The 18,785-nt window shown below is 40.8% G+C and overlaps 2 protein-coding genes across 2 annotated transcripts in view; both read right to left on the bottom strand.

The window, feature by feature from the left end:
- Positions 1-487: 487 nt before the first annotated feature.
- The window catches only part of LOC112570314 (ATP-binding cassette sub-family A member 5-like), a 37,883-nt gene continuing 19,585 nt past the window's right edge, over positions 488-18,785 (bottom strand). Inside the window, exons 15-33 of the mRNA XM_025248698.1 lie at positions 18,275-18,414; positions 17,019-17,108; positions 13,686-14,053; positions 12,832-13,096; positions 12,350-12,474; positions 11,830-12,108; positions 11,010-11,141; positions 10,381-10,533; positions 9,900-10,037; positions 9,617-9,715; positions 9,243-9,450; positions 8,466-8,659; positions 8,100-8,272; positions 7,886-7,961; positions 6,949-7,043; positions 6,219-6,338; positions 5,638-5,876; positions 5,305-5,360; positions 488-3,831 (exon numbers count right to left, since the gene is read on the bottom strand). Coding sequence (XP_025104483.1) covers positions 3,370-3,831; positions 5,305-5,360; positions 5,638-5,876; positions 6,219-6,338; positions 6,949-7,043; positions 7,886-7,961; positions 8,100-8,272; positions 8,466-8,659; positions 9,243-9,450; positions 9,617-9,715; positions 9,900-10,037; positions 10,381-10,533; positions 11,010-11,141; positions 11,830-12,108; positions 12,350-12,474; positions 12,832-13,096; positions 13,686-14,053; positions 17,019-17,108; positions 18,275-18,414 — 3,412 coding nt within the window. The 3' untranslated portion in view covers positions 488-3,369. The remainder of the gene's footprint in view (positions 3,832-5,304; positions 5,361-5,637; positions 5,877-6,218; positions 6,339-6,948; positions 7,044-7,885; positions 7,962-8,099; positions 8,273-8,465; positions 8,660-9,242; positions 9,451-9,616; positions 9,716-9,899; positions 10,038-10,380; positions 10,534-11,009; positions 11,142-11,829; positions 12,109-12,349; positions 12,475-12,831; positions 13,097-13,685; positions 14,054-17,018; positions 17,109-18,274; positions 18,415-18,785) is intronic.
- On the bottom strand, positions 13,329-16,314 carry LOC112570923. Its single transcript, XM_025249648.1, has 2 exons — positions 16,295-16,314; positions 13,329-14,204 (listed from the first exon to the last, which is right to left on the bottom strand). The coding sequence occupies exon 2, from the start codon at positions 14,145-14,147 to the stop codon at positions 13,629-13,631; it is 519 nt and encodes a 172-aa protein (XP_025105433.1). The 5' UTR covers positions 14,148-14,204; positions 16,295-16,314; the 3' UTR covers positions 13,329-13,628.

Genomic DNA, 18,785 nt, shown 5'->3' with positions numbered 1-18,785 from the left:
TATATTTTGGGCAAGAGAATAGAAAGAAGAATTAAAAGGACGAGAGTTATTCCATATTTTTGTAGTATTTACACTACTAAAAAAAGTGTACATTTAGAGATGATTTTATTTTATTTACTGTTACTTTCGAAGGTCAAGGCTAAGCTGGCATTGTTTGCATCTGACTGTAGGTCGTTCGGTGGGAGGTTACACGACCAATCGTGGAGAATGATGCAATTAAGTTGCACAACTGCTTGCACACTGTTAAAGAGCCTACACAGCGCGTAGTCAAATTACAAGTCATAATTGGTTGGTTGCTACTCGTCATAAGGACTGTTATTCTTAGACAAAGTAACGGAACTTGCTGCATAATTACAATGTAAGAAGGAAGAATAAGAGAGGGCTTTGAGAGGGGATGGGGAGAGTAGAAAAAGAATATGTGATGTAACTCGAAGAGGGAGGGGAAAAACGCTGGCACGCAAGAAAGAACAAACACTAACACAGACAAGGCCGTGACATGTTTTATTTTACGAAAACCAGAGCGTCTCTTTCGTAGTTCTGTCTCGAAAGTTTGAGACTGCATATACGCGGTCATAGAACTACAACCAGGTTGCATGAACGCATGTACCTACTTTTCCTTCTAATTGTGCCCGCAGAGCTCCTCCACTCTTTGAAATTTAGGGGCGGTTTTACGTATGGGTAGTAGATATGACGCCCATGAGACCAAGCTCAGTGACGAGTGGTACGTAGGCTAATATAAAGTGCTCCTCTCCACATTCTGTTGTCATATCGAGTGACTCTACGTATGAATAGTAAGAAAAAGTTATTTTTCTCCGTTGTCCGGTTAAACCGTCAGATCGTTACAACCAGGCATTGAAAACAAATGCCTGCGTCCAGTGAAAGACTCATGTGTGAAGCTTTTATAAAGCGAGTCATACAACACCCAGGATCATTGCTTCCCTGGAACATAGCACGCACACACGCACGCAAACATAAAGGCAAGATGCAATCACGCACACGTGCTTTCGGCTAGTACACCCTCCTATCTATCTGTACATTATGGAACTGTCAGCGAGAGAAATCGTTGAAAAGAGCCCATCATCATGTTCGAGGCTGGCTCACATAAGCACCACATCACGTACAGTGCCCGAAACTCACCGGCGCTACTTGCACATCTTCGGTAGATAATTGAAATTTCCTTCAGAAAAATGTCAAATCACCTGCACCGAGTAAATACACAAACAAGCATCATTAACTTTGTGATCTATATGTACTAGAATAACAATTTGTATCTAGACTAGCAGTCACACTGTTCTGCTGACAACGCGCACTAGCACTGTCACTTTACAGACGGCAAGACTAGGGACACGAATCTAGGCGAATAGTTAGCATTGATGCTATGTTTTGGCTTCATGTGTATGTTGTCATAAAGAGAGACCCTAACCCATAACAGACAACCTAGGGACACTAAAGATTTTCCGAGATGAATGGAAAACAGACGGCGTATTCAAATAAGAACTAAAGAAGCATTAACACTGCTCTGATTCAATAAAATACGATAGGCGAGATGCAGTGAAGATGTGTGATGTGATTATGCCTATTATACGCGACAAACCTGCCGTGGGTTATTGAGAATTTCGCTACAGTTGCCTCTTTTACGACCACTACGAGAAATTGTTGCACCAATATTTATGGCCTTGTTTTGCATTTTGTTACATGAGCCATTGAAACATGGGTCAGTGGAACTGCTATTTTATGACTGATGATGTGTCATAAAGTTACAGTCGCAGTTACTGCGCACTCTCTCTTAAACGTGAATATTCCCATGTCGCTACCCCTTCCTCGAGATTCCACCATACGTTTATTTTCATATTCTAGTTCTGGAGCAAATGAGCACATATTTTTCACTGCGTGTAGCATCAGTCCCATCGTTGAATAGTATTTGCAAATTATTTACACGCGATATATAAATATTCTAAATACATATATTTACGATCGATGACAAAAGGGATGACACAAGTCAGTCTTTATGTACACAGGGCATTGCCATCAGGATGGCTAACTTCATTTATATTAACATATTGATAACCTCAAAATGTTCCAGACTCCCAGAATATCAGTATGTATATATAAATTTCAACTACATATTAAAAATAAATGGTTTTGCAAAATATAAGAAAGAATACACTCCGATGGCCTGCGCACTACTCACTGTCCATTCTCACAATGCTCACATCATAAAAACTGAACGTTCAGCGAACTGTTGTGATCGTGTCTGTCATGTCTAGCTCACAGTGGCCACATATATAGATATATGTCTTGGTGTAGTGCTGTTACTGGGATGGTAGATGAAAGGGCTGATCGAAGAATTATATCTTTCTCTGACCCCTAACATCTGAAATGACGCCAGTGCAACATAGGGGAGGTAAGTTAATAATTGTAGCATTTTTTTTTCAGTGACGACAAATCGACCCCTTAACAAGATTTCTTTCCAGCAGGATAACGGAAGACCTCTCAGTATGCCGGTCAAGCGAGACTTGAGTCTAGTCGTTCTTTGTTATGAGCCATACAGCACAATATTGTAAAGAAACTAATTCATCGCCAATTCCTGGCATTCGATGTGCACTAAGTTTCCGAGACTTCATTGGGTACTTTTTTTTCTTCTTCAAGGACCGTAAAGACTGGAAACAGTTCTCAGGCGAAGGACTTTGCTAACACAGAGTTCATGCATGGGGGTTGCAGCTCTGGAAGCAGCAGTCTTTTACCTCTGTTCCATAGCACACGTGCAAAGCGTCGTCACTTAGTCTTAATGACAGCTGTAAAGAAGGATCAGGACCTACAGGGGCCTGCCTTAATCAGGAAATGATGATTCTATAAATGCCGTGTAAACAAGACGAATAACGAAACAAATGCACCAAATAACTCATGTACCAATGGTGAACGACCTCTCTCTAGCGTGGCTAAGTGAACCAGCCTTGGTGCAAGGAGGCTAAAGGTTCGTTCCTTTTTTACTTTCAGACACAGGAAATGCAGAGATATGAAGTTTCGTTCGCCTTTAGCGTTCGGAGGTTTTCACACTTTCTAAGCGTTGATTCTAGATTTTTTTCGTTATTTCAGTTCTCTTTCAGTATTTCCACATTTGTATTTCCATTCTTCTCCTTTTCTACTATTTGTTCCCGTGTCATCGTCTCGGGGAAGTCTTCAAACGTTGTAAGCAAAAGTTGGTATACCACAGCATAGCCTGTCGAATCATACCACTATAAAGAACGAAAGTAAGAACTCGACATGGTGTATACCTTGGCGTACGATACTCAATTTTCGAAAAAAAAATTTCGAGTGTGAAAGCACAAACAGTGGAGGAAGAAGTTCACGTTTGGTAAATTATAATATTCAGATGTCTACTACGACCTCAGTCTGTAGGCTCATCGTCTGCGAGGAAGGCCGGATTATCCATACCACCATCGCAGCTAAAGTCTTCGGAAGCAGCGGCACCAGCAGCCGAATCGTCCCCTTCCTCCTCTCTACCCCTTCTCTCACTCTTGCCGTTGTCGTCGGCGCTGATGGTGATTCCGATGGCGGCGTCGGCGCCAATGGCGGTGTCTGAAGCGCCGCTGGCCTCGTCGCCGGAGCCGTGTGGCCGGCCCTGAGTCTCCTTCGCGTCGCTGCTCTTTCTGGGCTGCTGCTGTTGGTGACGAGAATGTCGGGCTTCGTGTCCGGCATTGCAGGTGGGTGTTGAACTCCAGGTGTGTACTGAACTCCGTTTTCCACCAGCTCCAGTTCGTCCAGGTCGGCCTTAGGTACTGTGCATCTGCTCTCGCCTTCCCGCTGCAGACGGGCAAACTCCAGGAAAACCTGCACAATGTTTCACAGCTAACAAGTAATGATGCTAATGATGCTACTGACATCTTTTGATGAAATAATGTTAAGTGTGCCTGTGGTCTATTTCTGCAAGGTACTCGCTGATAATGTGTATTGCGTGTGCAAGCATGCGTATGTTTTCGACAGATAGGATGAAAAGAAAAAAAAGAAAAGAAAAAAGAAAGACAGTGTAAATATAAGTTAATGAGCAAGAAAAGCTAGAAAAACGGACGTTGCTGTTTCGAATACTGTAATTCTCTATGAACTAGACAACGAAGGAGCAGAAGAAATTCATTGACAATAATGTCTTTTAAATCTTGCCAACCATACTCAAGCTGAAATGCTGCATTTTCAGTAGGCCGCCTTCAGAAAACTTGTTAGATCTATTGAATACAGGTCTTAAGCAGCCTTTTTTTTAAATACTTCTATTTATGTATGGGTGTCAGTAGAATTTTGTAATCGATTTTTTTCACCCACTTCCCATCGTCCTAGAGGTAAGAATTTTTCACCGGTAACTCATTTCTAGCGACAATGCAGTATTAAATCATTTCCAGCAGTCCACAAGTAGTAAAAGAATTTGATTTATTTTATCTTATATGAGAATTTATAGGCCAAATTAGGGGAGGTAGGTAACTGCTTCTCTAAGACTAGTAAACTATAGGTTATCTCCTCTAATTCGGGAGATTAAAGAGAGAATAAAGTCACAAAAAAGGAAAAGAAAAGAAATCGATAACAAAATTCAAACATGCAATAGTTCCTTCCTTTGGATGAGTTTATGCAATAAAACAAGAAAACTCATAAAACAAAAAGATGCAACCCGTTAGAGATGTAAAATAACTCTGGCACGCAGTACCGTTTTGTTGAAGTTTCCGTGCGCGTCAAACTGTCCCAGTGCGGGTCAGCTGAGAAAAAAAAAAATATATAAGGGCACGAAAGTATTGGGCAGATAAAGTTTTTGTGAGCCCTGTGATTTTCGCTGAGTGTTCACCTAGGTGTCAAGAGTTTGAAAGCGTGTATGAATAGAATGCGGCGCATCTGTCAGTCAGATAGACGGATGCTAAATTTTCAACCGTCACACTGTCACGACACTCGACCCTCTACTCATTAAAATGCAATATTAAATCATTTCCTTATAAGTGAGGACACAGATGGATGAAACCGAAACGCAAAGAAAAAGACGTTAATAAAAGGACAGGTAAAAAACATCGGGACAAATTATCGTCGAAGGCTGCAGCTGAGAAGCGTTTGGTTTTAATTTTTTTTTAAAAAAAAACCGAAAACTTTACATAAAGTATATACATATAAGAGTGAGGGGCGCTCTCTATAGCTATTAAAATTTTATTACTAGTGGCCCTTACAAGTTATATGTAAGTAAAAAAAAAAATCCCCGTGACCTAACAAAAAACATTTCACCCTTTTTAGTGCATTTCAAATAAAAGTGTTTTCTTAAAAACTTTTAAAGTTTACCTGCTCTAGTGTGGCTTGACTAAAACTGTACTCTTCCAGATCCAGGTTTCGTTTTACTGCATAAACATAGAAAAGAATGTAATTTAGAAAAACACTGACAGATGATCGAGTCATTTTAATGAAAACTCGCGAGACAGTATTTAGTTAGGTAGCTCGAGGGAAAACTCCAATATTAAGAAAGAATGTATAATTAATATTGAACTTAATGTTTGTTGAATTTTTGGTCTCTGTAAAACTGTTTGACAAACCAAGCAGTTAATAACGATAATTATACATGGATCTGATCAACATGCACAATGATAGCTCAGTCTCGACAGCAAAACATGCACCCACGTGATTCGAGAGTCTCGAATGTTCTCGCCAAGGAGAAGTCGGAGGCGGTGTCGGGCACTTTGAAGATGGCCCTCTCGTTGAACTGCTCCAGTACACTCATGTCAGGAAAGATCTCGTGCAGCAGCAACCTCAGCATCTCCATCCGCTGGGCTGTCTGGCGCTCAGACGTTCGCAGCTTCACCTCCAGAGTGTAGCCTCGTCCGTACTGGCTCTTGAGTTGCTGTGACGTCCCAAGACACCTGACATACCAGTCAAAGAGCTCAGACGGCCATAACGACTGCCTTGATTTGCACATCTCGCTCGAAACTAAATAATCGACTCATCTCCTTTCCCTCCCCTCTGTGTTCTCTACCCCTTGATGTTTTGGGCGTTGGAAGCCGCTTTGTGTGATATTATGTGTGTACTCTGCTTACTGGCATATTGCTATCTACCTTTATAGTGCTAACTTTTACAGAGTTACCCACTCTTGCACACCAAACCATTCTCAAGGGATTTAACTTTGTTTCAAACAAACAGGACTCAATGTCCCTCTTGCCAAGAGTCTGCATATTATTCCCACTCTTGCAGTTCATCTGACTCACTTCATGTCGCCGTTGACCATAATGGTAATGCGAGAGCAAAGGGCGTCGGCCTCCGCCATGGACTGTGTCGTCAAGATGGCTCCGCGATTATCAGCCTTGAGAGCAGCAGTTACTGTGTCCCTGCAAGGTATAACTGTCATTAAAGATCTGGCTCCCTTGCTTCAGTCTCGCCTGAACACTAGCCATTCCATCTTTGCCTGATTAAAGTGCATGGTTCTCAGTTAATTATTCCCTTCCTTCCAACTCCCAAGATGAAGTGTTATATCTGTCAACGCACTTAAATCAAATGCAAACTTAAAACCTTCACACTTTCCGTTTTTCTTTGAAACTCTTTGAGGATGACGATTAGTACTAAAATGGAGAAAATCGAAACATTGATCTAGCACCTTTCTGTTTCATTATTCCAACAAAGTTTCCAAAATGTTTAACTATCAATCGACTCAAATTATTTTTCCTCTTATGAGAATTACGAAATTAGAAAGAAAAAATTAGGAAGACGAATACAGTTTATGATGTTACCTATAGACGTCATCGGAAACTCTGGATCAGTTTTACCGCATAGTCACCATTTTAGGAAGTTGAGCGCTTTGTGTTAGATCAGTTCAAAACCGGAAATACTCGAGGGCGCAAACATATTTTTTTAATGATGATGATAATGACTACGACGATGACGATGATGATGATGTGTGCAGCTGGAAGCAAACAAGGGGAGTGCCTACTGTGGGCTTACCAGAAGGAACGCTTGGCGCGGGGATCCATTCCCGTGGATGGTTCGTCCAGCAGCACGAGGGACTGTTTGCCCAGCATGCTAATGGCGAAACACAACTGGCCGAGAAAGAAAAACGTGTAAAGATTGATTGGGAGATGGATGATTATAACTCTGGTACTAAAGGTAAATAGTGATAACACATTACGTCAGGAAAACGCTAGACGTGCCAGTCAAGATGAGATTATAGTGTAGGTTCAACTTCTGATAGGAAAACAACTTATTAAGTCCTTTCAGCAGGTGTTTCAGATAGTTACTAAAATTGTATGCAATTTGAACAAAATATCTAACATATTTTTATTATATAATACATATAATTTCACAGGACGTAAGGATAGACCGACAGAAATGCGAACTGGTAGAAGGAGACTGTGGAAGGAGGAGAGAGAAGAGAGACTTAGTTTGATGGGTTCTTTATTGCTTCAAGAGCTTTAGTAAGAGTGTGAGCATCTGTCAGCGTAATTGTACAACATCAACCAGTTAAAATCGACTTTATAACATATGTACAAAGAGCCCTGCACATAAGTATACATACATCACACATCAAAATACATCATGTATCTAGGAATATACCTACTCGCACACACAAGGCCCCATACTAATATACCATTACCATAAACCTCCAAAAAGATAAGAAAATTCATTACATCTTAAAATAAAAATCATCTTCAAGGTCCTTCGCCAAAAAACAAAACGTAGACAACAAACCCCTACATCATCATCACAAAAACCGCAACACATATACCCTCACCACCTACCATAATAACAAAAACCAAAACAATGTTCAAGGCCACTGCCTAGCAAAGCCAACAAACTAAATATTTAACATCAAATCTGCGAGAGGCGATATAGATAGATAAAGAGAGAGCAAGAGGCAATTCTTTCATTTATGGATATTCACCTTTCTCTTCACGCCGTCGGAAATTTCGGAAACCTTCTTTGTGCGGTCCTCAAGGATATCAAGACTGGAGAAGAACCTTGATGTTGAGAAAGACAAGAACCAATGCTTAAAAGCACATTTTGTTTCTAGGCTATACTTCAGGTTGTTTCTGATTAGCAAATGTTTTATCGTGCATGTAAATTACTTTGTTCTGCATTTTCTTAAGCTGTCGTACCCTTCCTGAAAAGTGGCGATATCCGCGTCGGTCAGCCCCCGTAATGCCCGTACACCTCGATGTGCTCCTGAAGGGTCAAACAGCCCCACATTAGGGCTGTGCTGGGGGCAGTAGCCGATTCTGCTGGAAGTCCCCCGACAGCCAGGCTTCAGCTTTCGGGACTCTAGTTCCACCTGAACACAGATAAAGCCAACATTAAAGTGACATATATGTCAAGGGCACTTAGGTTTTAGAAGTAGGAAGCATCTCCAATATGATTAATTTTTGCAAGCTAAAAATGTTGGAAAAATCAATAGGGGGTATAAAACCTCGCTTAATCAACATCTCCATCATCCAGGCGCACGCACGCACACGCACAGAGCTGACCGTGCCGTCTGTTGGCCGTAAGTCGCCACTGAGCATGTTCATAACTGTGGTCTTGCCGGCGCCGCTGGGCCCCAGCAGGCCGAGCACCTGGCCACTGTCCAGAGTGAACCAGGCATCACGCACGGCCAAAATCTGCGTCTTTTGCTCACGGAACACCTTGGTCAGCCCCGTACGATCAGCTTCGGCCAGCTTCCCTGTGGTAGAGATGCCATGTTTAATGCAGATTAACCGTCAATGATATAACACCAGCTGTCTGCGGTAGACTGTTAATAGTTTACCTGCATACACAACATAAGCGTAGTTTATTTATGAGATTTATGTTCCCCTTAACTTCATAAAAATGACAAAACTTAAAAACTCATTATGTAGTCTTGACATTGAAAATTATTCCCTAATATACAAAAAATTACTTAATTGTAAAACATGAACTACACATGACAATCTTCTAATAATTTAGGTTGGAAATGGTTGAACTGAATACCGAATATTCCCCTAGCTTTATCGGTGTAAAACATCTTTGGCGTAATGCAACACATATCCCATGAGTTTTACTAGAAGGAGATAAAAATGATAATGCAAGCTTGACACAAAACTGATTTTTTTCTCTCTTTGTAAAATGCCAGCTTATACATTCGGTTAAACGGATTCATAAGATAAAAAAGAAGAAAAAAATGGTTTTTAAAAGGTATAAATAATAGATAATAAAAGGGAAAATATAAATCTATCATAGAAAAAGAGTGAGGGAAAGCCTGGTTTAAGAGAGGGCAAGCTGAATACTCACGGGGCTGTTACGCATGGCCTGTATCATTTGTCTCTCCGCCACCACGTTGCTGTCGCCACGGCGCTGATTGGCAGCCAGGGCATGCAGCGACGACTGCAGCAGACGGTCCTTGCTGCTGCTATCGCAAGGAAGAGCGGAAGCCCCGGTGCTGAACCTGTCCAGAATTACCACTGCCAGCAGTAACACAACCATGTCCACGCCAAGCTGTGCAGGTAGCAAACACAAAGACAAGAATAATTAATCTAGACAATGATTTCATCATCGTCGTCGTCATCGTCGTCCGCAGTCATATTTGTCAATCTTCGTCGCCGTTTCATCGCCAACATCAAACAATTCAGTCACACGCTCTCTGGCTCGGTAAGACCCATACCATTATGAGGCAGATAGCGATGTTTTGCTGGAAGTCAAAGTACATGCTGGTGGGAATCTGGGTTGAGTTATAGTTAACTTCTCTGTACAGCGATTCCACCTAAAAAGCGCATAAAAAGATATTTTGCTAATTGCAAAATGTTCACTTTCAAAGCACATAAGACGAGTAACATTATGGATCACATATACATTCTGACTGTCCTCAGAAAGACTTACACACGTTTGCAGACACACAAATAAACTGCTAGCTTTTGTTTCAAGTCTCCGCCATTAGAACCACTCACCTTGGAGATATAGTGGAGGCAGCCAAAGCAGATATAAGGTGGAAAGCAGACTGTAAAGATATAGTGTATAACCTTGGCAGCTAGGGCTGTATCACCGGTGTCCAGGAAATGGACGACAAAGAAGGGCCCGAGGGCTGCCTGTAAGTAAAAATAGTTATAATTTCTCTCCCAGAGACAAGAGGAATTTCGTGATTGAACAAAGATGCTTAGCATCTGTAAATGCAATTATGTAGATTTTTTTGAGCTTGGTAAAAATCTTCAAGTAAAAGTCTTTGCAAGGACCCTAGGATTGCTGCGAACGTTTGTACGTAGACCACAGTCGGGTTAGTAGAGAGTTAACTACGTCGGAACTATATGAAGACAGTAAAAATGAGCCCCTTGTGGCAGCCATGATAGTGTGAGCCACCTGCCAAAGCAATCATGGCGGATGTGACGCCAATGTCCACGGGACGAGAAGAGGGAAGGGGAGCCATGCACTTACCAGGACGACGATATTGGGCAACGCCACCAGGCACGTCTCGGGGTTGTTAAAGGCGAAAGAAGTGAAGTAGGCCCACAAAATGCCGACGGGGATGTACAGCAACACCAGCGCCAGGAACGACAACACCGACCCCGAGTCGTCAAACATGTCGATCTACGGCACAATTGGAGACAGTTAAGGAATAATACTGAGCACTCAAGCATACAAACGCAAAAAAAAAAAAAACGACAACACTCAAACATCGTCTCAACACAAAAAGGAACACAATTAATCAGTGATCTAGAAGTTACAAAACTATCCCCCTTCGTGTCAATGACAAATGCAGAATATCTATTGAAATTTATAAACTTTATTACCAAAAAGTGACGTATCTACTATAATGTAACATGAAAACTAATATAATCATTGCTATCTCATTTTATTTGCTTTTGACCCCTAAAAAATCTCCTAGAAGATCAGGGAAAAGAAAGCATTGTAAAATATTCAAAAACAGTCACAAAGAATACAATGAGAATTAAAGACTTAAAGACTTTTGTCAGGTGACTACGCTGTGCAGGCCCGAGAACTGTTAAGGAAATCTAAAAGGATAAGCTACTCAAAACAACATTTCTGTGCCTTAATTCATCTACCTTGGACACCGCACATGCTATGAAGAGGATGATAGCGGGAATAAAGAATTCAATAAAATCGACGAAGAATGTGGAACTCCAGTACTGGAAAGAGCTAACTCCTGTCAGACGAAGCATATGACGAGTCCGTCTCTGTAAACAACAAATAAAAGCAATCACTTCTACATCGCAAGTTATTTGTAAGGTCAGATCTATAGCAACAAAGTAAAAATGTTTTAAATTTATTATTAATTATTATTAAATTCCCTGTGTGTGTTTATTTGGGAATTTTGTATTCGATTATTCACATACCCCCTATCGTCCTAGAGGTCTGAAAACCAGTTACACGTCCAGTGACAATGCAATAATAATTATATATATATAAATGCCAAACTAGGGGAGATAGGTAACTGCTTCTCTAGGACTAGTAAAACTATAAATTGAGGTTACCTCCCCTGTTCTGGCTAATATAAGGGAATAAAGTCACTAAGCAAAACGGAAAAATCGATAATAAAATTCAAAATGATTAGAAAGTTTAAAACAAGATAAGTAAAAAAATGTTTAAAGCTTCTATTTCAAATGCACTAAAATGGGTAAATAATTTTTTCCTTAGGTCTCCTGATTTTCTTTAATGCATACTTACAATAGAAAAGTGTGAGGGGCACTCTTGGAACACTCCTGGGCCTCCGACACTTTTATATTTTAAGTTACATGTATTAAAGAAAATTCCCGAGACCGAAGAGTTTTTAGTGATTTTTTTTCCAACAGATACTCCTCAGGGAGGAAAGCATGTCTTCAGCTATAACACCTAACACCCTGTTGCAGAGGGAGCCAGACGTACTTTTCTGCATCTGAGCACATCCACAGCATAACCAGTCGGTGTGATTGTCAGCGCCATGCCCAGGAAGAGGCTGGGTACCCAGTTGGACGCCACAGCTGTAGCGTAGAGAACGGTGTCGGGCCAGTGCTGCAGCAGCACCGTCAGTGAATCAGCTAGACCAAAGCTGCTGTTGCTGGTGTGGCTGAGCTGCAGACGAGCAGCCTTGTAGATGGCCGACATTAGTTCCGGCAAGGCCAGCCCGCAAGTGTAGTTGTAGTTCATTTTGTATGATGTACCATTCTGAGAGAGTTATAAAAGGCATTATATTTTTATATTATATTATTCTATACAGATTCGGAAATTTCGTTTACCTGATTGCTTCACCCCATAAAAAATTAAAGCAAGCCAAAAGACTAAAAGTAAAACCCAAATTACACACTAGGTTATAAAGGAGAAAAAAAAATCGCACATTTTTATATATTTTTTTAACATCGTAAGAGATCGTCCATATCGGTAGCTCAAGCATGATCATTATTATTGCCTGTGAAAGTATGTCGAGAACAGATGCCAAGTCCTGCGTAGAGTTCAGTGTAACGGTTGGATCAAGAATTTGAATTCCGGATGTTGCCTGCAACAAGGCGTCTAGAAGATTGTCAATGTGGCTACCTGTAAAACAAGAAAAATCAAGGTTAACTGTTAGTTTGTTGATCTCTATCAACACTACTAAACTTTTGAGAATTAACTCTATATAATTCGCGAAAATTAGAATGAAAAAAAAAAGACATTCACAATTATTCCGACTTTAGGGTCATTTAAAAACTCAGAAAATAAACTAATTTATAAAAAAATAAAAACTTTCCCAGCGTAAATAGATTTCTTTAGAAAAGATAACGAGTGTGCTTTGAGCAGCACTTTCATAATGAATTTAATTAACCGATAAGAAAATTTTCCCTAACTTACTGGAGTCTGGTGTTTACTTTTCATAGCGACTTATCACTAACACAAACAAGAATGCAAAATCACCTGACAGGTTCCTGTAAAGAAGAGGATTTGGTGGTGCACTCAGAGACAGGTTGGTCTCCGTGGCTGGCTGGTTTTCGGCGAAGTAGTCGCTGGCAAGAGTCAGTGCTATAGCCACCAGCGCAATGATGACCGGGATGATGATGCGCAGATAGAGGGCATACTTGTATCGGAACGTCAAGCGCAGGCGTAGCTTCACTAGGGATTTGAACCTTCGCCATTCTAACCCGCTGCCTTCTGGGATCAGCTGCATGCGGGAGAGAGCCTCCTAAAAAGCGTACTGTGTGTGATTAGTTTGACAACACACACGCACTAACATAGGACAGTTCTTACATGCACCCTCTTTCCTCACGTCTTTAAAACATGCATACTTAATGTTCACAGAAAGATGGGGTGATTAAAAGACAATTTTTTACACACCTTAATATCTACGTCTGGTGTTTTTGCAGTTCGCAGTGTCTCCTCCGTCGTAAATGTTGGTTTGCGATCCTGACACGTCATCGCTACAAGACGACATGGAAGGAAAACCGTTTATAGAAGGACTCCTGTCCAGAATACTCAGCGTCCTTCTGGGTTCCGATGAGGTAGAGGAATGTCTTTCCTTCGACTCCAGAATCAGCATCTTGGACAACGGGTCAGCGTCCATAGGCGACAGCTGGTTGAGCACCGACAGTCGGGACAGACTGCCCTCCACGGACAACGACCGCTTGATCTGAGTGATGGCGCTGGGCGATCTTCCCCTGATGTCGGCGAGGACAGGAGGAGCAAGGTGGACAGGGGATGGCCTCCACTCTTCCATGTTACTTTCGGACACGACTCTTCCCATAGGTGGGACGAGCCGAACCCTTCTTCATCACCGACATGAGCATGGAGGAAGCACGGCTCTTCTTCTTCTTCATGTAGGGGTCTTTGCGCGTTTGTGAGGACTGGACACGTGACTCGTCGTAGCTGGAGAAGGACTCCTTTCCACGAAGAGGATTCAGTGCCAGTGACGTCGGTCGCATGGGTCTGGTCTCCACCCCGCCCGGTGGCACTTCGCTCGACTTCTTCCCGAAGATGTCTGAGAATTTCTTTGTCAAGCCATTGCCCGGGCGACTGCCTCGCACATTCAAATCGTCCTCCTCGCTGGTAGAGCGCGTGCGTGAACCCAGGCGAGGAAAGGCCGACACTCGACGGCTGGATGTGTCCGACAGATCGTCGTCATGGTGACGGATGGGGGCGAAGACTGTCCAGCGGCGAGTCTCATCTGTAAGGGCTTGGTTGAGAGGTGCGCCGCACCGTATCGTCACCGTCGTCTTCGTCGTCAAGGAAGACGTCATCCGGGCCCGGTGTCAGCAGTGGGCTGATAAAGCTGTAGCCTGCAGCCTCCTCTTCAGCTAGAAAGATCGGAATGGGGAGAAATATTTCGTCAGCGTCAGCTTATTCGACAAATATATAGCCATCTTCAGTAACCTTCAGTTTTGTGAAGTAAATAGGATGCAAAACACGAGCAAGGTTTAAACGTTTGTTTCTCTAAACATTTTAAGGAAACAAGATTCTCTTTCAGTTCATTCCACGTTTAAAAGATTGACGAAGATGAAATGACAAGTCGAGCTTAAAGATTAGTGTAAGTACTGACGTTGCAAAACAGTCGTTTATTTTCAATCGCATCTATAACACAGCTCTTAGCCGTCTCAGGCGGTACATGTTCTGTAAGGGACATGATCCACCGCCCTATTTACTTTTTTTTTTCCGTAAAAGCGGCATAAAGAGCTGAGCGAAGTAGAGAAAACTACGTGAGAGAGAATTTAAGTAGGGTCAGGTTGTTTTCCTTTGCGAAAGAGTACGAACTACGCCTCAAGAACCGCGAGTAAGCAGTTTGCTTGAAACTCAAAAGTTTGAGCGGAAACCATTGAGAACGTCAGTTGCTATCATTTAAGTCTAACTTGCCATTAGCCCTACAAATGGGTCGAAGATTTTAAACAGTCTGAAAATCTTTTGACCAATAAATTGTCCTTTGTTATCTTGCTTGCGATTGATATGCTGACCAAGTTGGTATCACCACGTCGATTAAGTCGGGCAAAACAGATGGTTAAAAATGACTGCAAAAAAGTTTTTCTTCTATTCTCGTCTTAAGTTTAACCACAGCAGAGTCCCACCGTAATGGGTAAATGACACTGGGAAAAAAAAAAGCAGCAACAAAATTTGATGCAGTTTCTTCATTATTACTGACCAAATGTTTTATCCTGACTTAGTCGAACCACGTGAAGACCACTGAAGCAAAATTGAAAACAAGGCGTTCACAAGAAATAGTTGCTATTTTCCGTCCCTTACAAACACATAAACAGAGCAGAATAACAAAAACATGACCCAGAGATAAGAATCCAACTCTTCTAAAAGTTATATTGCTGACATTATCTATAACTTTGTCACACATTTCATTAAAACAACAGGGACAGTAACGATAATGTTTTGTTCTTTACTATAATGCAGTAGGGAGAAAAAAAAAATTCATGAATTTTCTGGGTGTATCCACACACCACAACCACAACATATATACACGTGCATAGCCATATTGAGTACAAGCTTGATCTTGATTATTGACAACATCAGAAAAACAGTAATATGCTTTAGACAACTATAAGTTTTCCAGATTATATAATTTTAATACCTTCAGTGGTGTTCCTGTATGAGAGCAGTAAAAATGTCAAAATTGAAAGGTTAGCTTTGTCCGAATATTCATGTTCAGTACACAAAAGAAGCCATCTGAAGCTATCTGCGAACAGCGGTCCACGTAAAATACTCACGTAAGCACCATGGTACACACACCTATACACACATATGCAAGCAAACTTACGCACGTATATAAATGTATACACACACGCCCCTCTGAAGCACGCACGCACGCACACAAACGCTCAACAAAGGGGTGGCAGAAGAATGGGTGTGTAAGAATCAAAAGTTATGAAACTGACGCGAACTGAATGCTCGCCACATCGCAGGCAGTGAACTAATTGTATTAAACTGCAGTCGTCTGTGCAAATTATGGAAACAGCATTAGAATTTAACCCATTTTCTTTTGTTTAAGTCGTTGTTAAGAAGTTTTATTGCTTCAAATAGTAGAGGAAGTATTGTGACCGAAGTTTTATTTGTTGTGTTTTATAAACTTAATCAAAAATGACAGAAAAAGTGAAATATTTTTGAGTGAAACATTTAATGAATAGCAGCTGAATAAAGCCATACTGTTCAACGTATGGCTAAATAATCAAGAATAAAGGGAAAATTGTGCTGGAAAGAAGAGAAGGCAGTAAGGGAAGGGTCGGATGGCACAAGGACAGAAATAAACTGGAAAACAAGGAGAATGAGGAAAGGGAGAAAATCGAGGGATTTTACATGCTAATTAGTCTGCTGGATGTGTTAGCGTAAAACACACATGAAACACTTTGTCAGTCTGTACGTGTTATCACTCTAATTCTAACCCTCTTACCATCTTGATCATTCTTTTCTGAAACGTTAACACAACGATGACGATTAGTTCAAAGCAAACAGAATGTGAGTGTGTATCAGTTACTTAATATAGGACCTCCCTAGCGTCTCTTGACACCTGAACAAGTGGGCCTTATATAAACAGTCTTACATGGATCAGTTTCCTCGTGGATAAGACGCGAGAGGGAGAGCTGGGCTCACAAAGAAGCCAAATATAGGCATTTTTTTTTCAGAACTAAGCGTTAATTTTAAAGTAAGCTTTGCATGACCTTTTCCTTGTTTCTAATATCTCCTACATCCTCCCCTTTTTATTGTTTTCCCATAAACACATCTTCTCCTTCCCCCAAAATAAATTTATACAAAAAGACGAACAGATTTTCGTGGGTTTTTTTTTTTATACTTACTCATAAACCCACTCAGTTTTGTCTACACTACTGTTAGTAGAACAAAATAAACTGCACACCCAAGCACGTCTAAAAGAACTATTTCGACATTTCTAAAATGCTAATTATTGTGACATGGCATAAAGCCTAAAAAATGAAAGAAAATCCTTATACCCTCAAATCAAATTAAAATAAAACTACATCAGAAAGAAAAAAGCAAAACATTACTCACAAGACACAGAGTTTGCAAAAATGTTAGAATAAAATGAAGACTACTCTTTAGATTCCCGGCAGAAAAGAAGTCTTGGACTTGTAAAAAAAAAAAAAGAGTTTCTTACATACCTAACTTCAGAAATACCTCTTCCAATGTTGTCATGGAAATACCATAGCTGTTGATACCTAAATAATCAGCCCCTCTCTCTTGGACTCCAGCTTCTTGAAAAGTGCTGTGTAACAATAAACAGTGTTATTATCAATTATTTCCTCCAGAATGACATACGTCTCTCACAAAATAATATCTGAAGAGAGAACTGAAAAGAAAGGCAAGGTAAAACTAGTTTTAACCAAAACTAGTTCTTCAAAATTCAACCAATAATTTTTGCAAAGTTGAACTAAAAAATAATGTTACTATCAAACAAACTCTACTCCTGTATGCTAAGATGAACATTCCGCCACCGCCAATACATGTGTAAAAAAAAGAAACGAACTTCGTTTTGAAATTGTTCTGCTGAATGTGTTTAGGAAACTAAAGTTATATGTTAACTTTTTTTAAATGTCGAAACTAATGGGTCGACGTTTATAATAATAGATGTGTGGTAGTTAAGTGCATGCATATTTTCTTTATTTTGTTTAACTAATATTACTTAATTATTTATTTTGCTTTACTAAAATCACAAACGGTGCACAGATAGGTTTTCAGGCTTGTGTGCACTGGAAAGGACGCAGAAACAAACAGTTGTTTACAACGGCAAATACCAACCCGTCGGGATGAGATAAACAAGACCTCCTGCTGAGCTATTTCCTAAAACTACTGAGCTCACCCTCTATAAAGCGCTTTAATTTCTGCATCGAAGAGTCCGCCCACATACTGGCAAGATCAGAACGTATCCGCCTTTATGTTGTTTTATTGTCAGAGGTGAAAATGGTGTTGTCTAACAATGAACCCTCAAGTTGAAAAACACTACTGCGAGGATCGTAAAGCAAATAAAAGTAGAGACAAAATATTGCCCTCCTCTACACTCCTTTCTCTGCCCTCAAAAACTAGCAAACAGACAACATGCACTAGCTGACACATGGTCTTGGCTTTTCGAATTTTCGAGTTTAAAATAACGTTATACGCGTTTCATATGAGTGAAAGTTTTCAGAATTTAGAAAATAAACTACTTGTACTAACATTCCTTTAAACTACTATCTGTTTACACTGAATTAACGAAAGGTATCTTCCTAACATGATTTTCGCAAAAAAGTTTATTTCTGAAAAGTTGAAAGCAAAAACACATCTTTTTATGCTGTGCCTTAGAACAGGTAGCTGTCTAACCCTAACCCTCATGAATGATGGATGGAATGATGAGATGATGATGATGAAAGTATGGTCTCACATGCAAAGCCTCCAGCATGGTGCTGAGGCAGGGTGATGGACATTTCGTTGCCGTGACATCGCGAGAAGATGGCGCTCCGTACGTGCGTTTTAATGGCTTTCATCACGGCCTCTGTGTCAGCCGCAGGACGCAGCACCAGGCTGTTTACGACACAAACGGCGAAATACAGCCTTCATACGCCTATTCTGTGCTTCACTACGAAGTCCAAGTGGGACAAATGTCATTTTATTACTTCTCCTACTTCCTTTCTCGTCTCATTGCAATACAACCTCTCCTTTTATCTTTACCGTCCTTTGCTTCTACTTTCCTTCCAGACCATCCCTTTCTCGCCTTCTGCTTTGTCTAGTCTTTTGTTTTCTTCTTTTTTTTTTCTTCCTCATTCACCCTTCCATTTTTATTTATTTAAGATTTTTTTTTACTTCTCTGCCCTTCCTTTCATTTATTCTATAATGCTTTCTTCATTCATCTGCTCATTCATTGCAGCATGCTGTAGAATCTACTCGGCTTCCTG

Source organism: Pomacea canaliculata, linkage group LG8 (assembly GCF_003073045.1).
Source record: "Pomacea canaliculata isolate SZHN2017 linkage group LG8, ASM307304v1, whole genome shotgun sequence".
In the NCBI taxonomy this organism is placed as follows: Eukaryota; Metazoa; Mollusca; class Gastropoda; order Architaenioglossa; family Ampullariidae; genus Pomacea; species Pomacea canaliculata.
This window is presented reverse-complemented; position numbering and strand designations above follow the sequence as displayed.

What these genes read in the sequence shown, in the direction of transcription:
- LOC112570923 (XM_025249648.1), bottom strand. Translation starts at nt 14,147, where the DNA reads ATGACGTCTTCCTTGACGACGAAGACGACGGTGACGATACGGTGCGGC.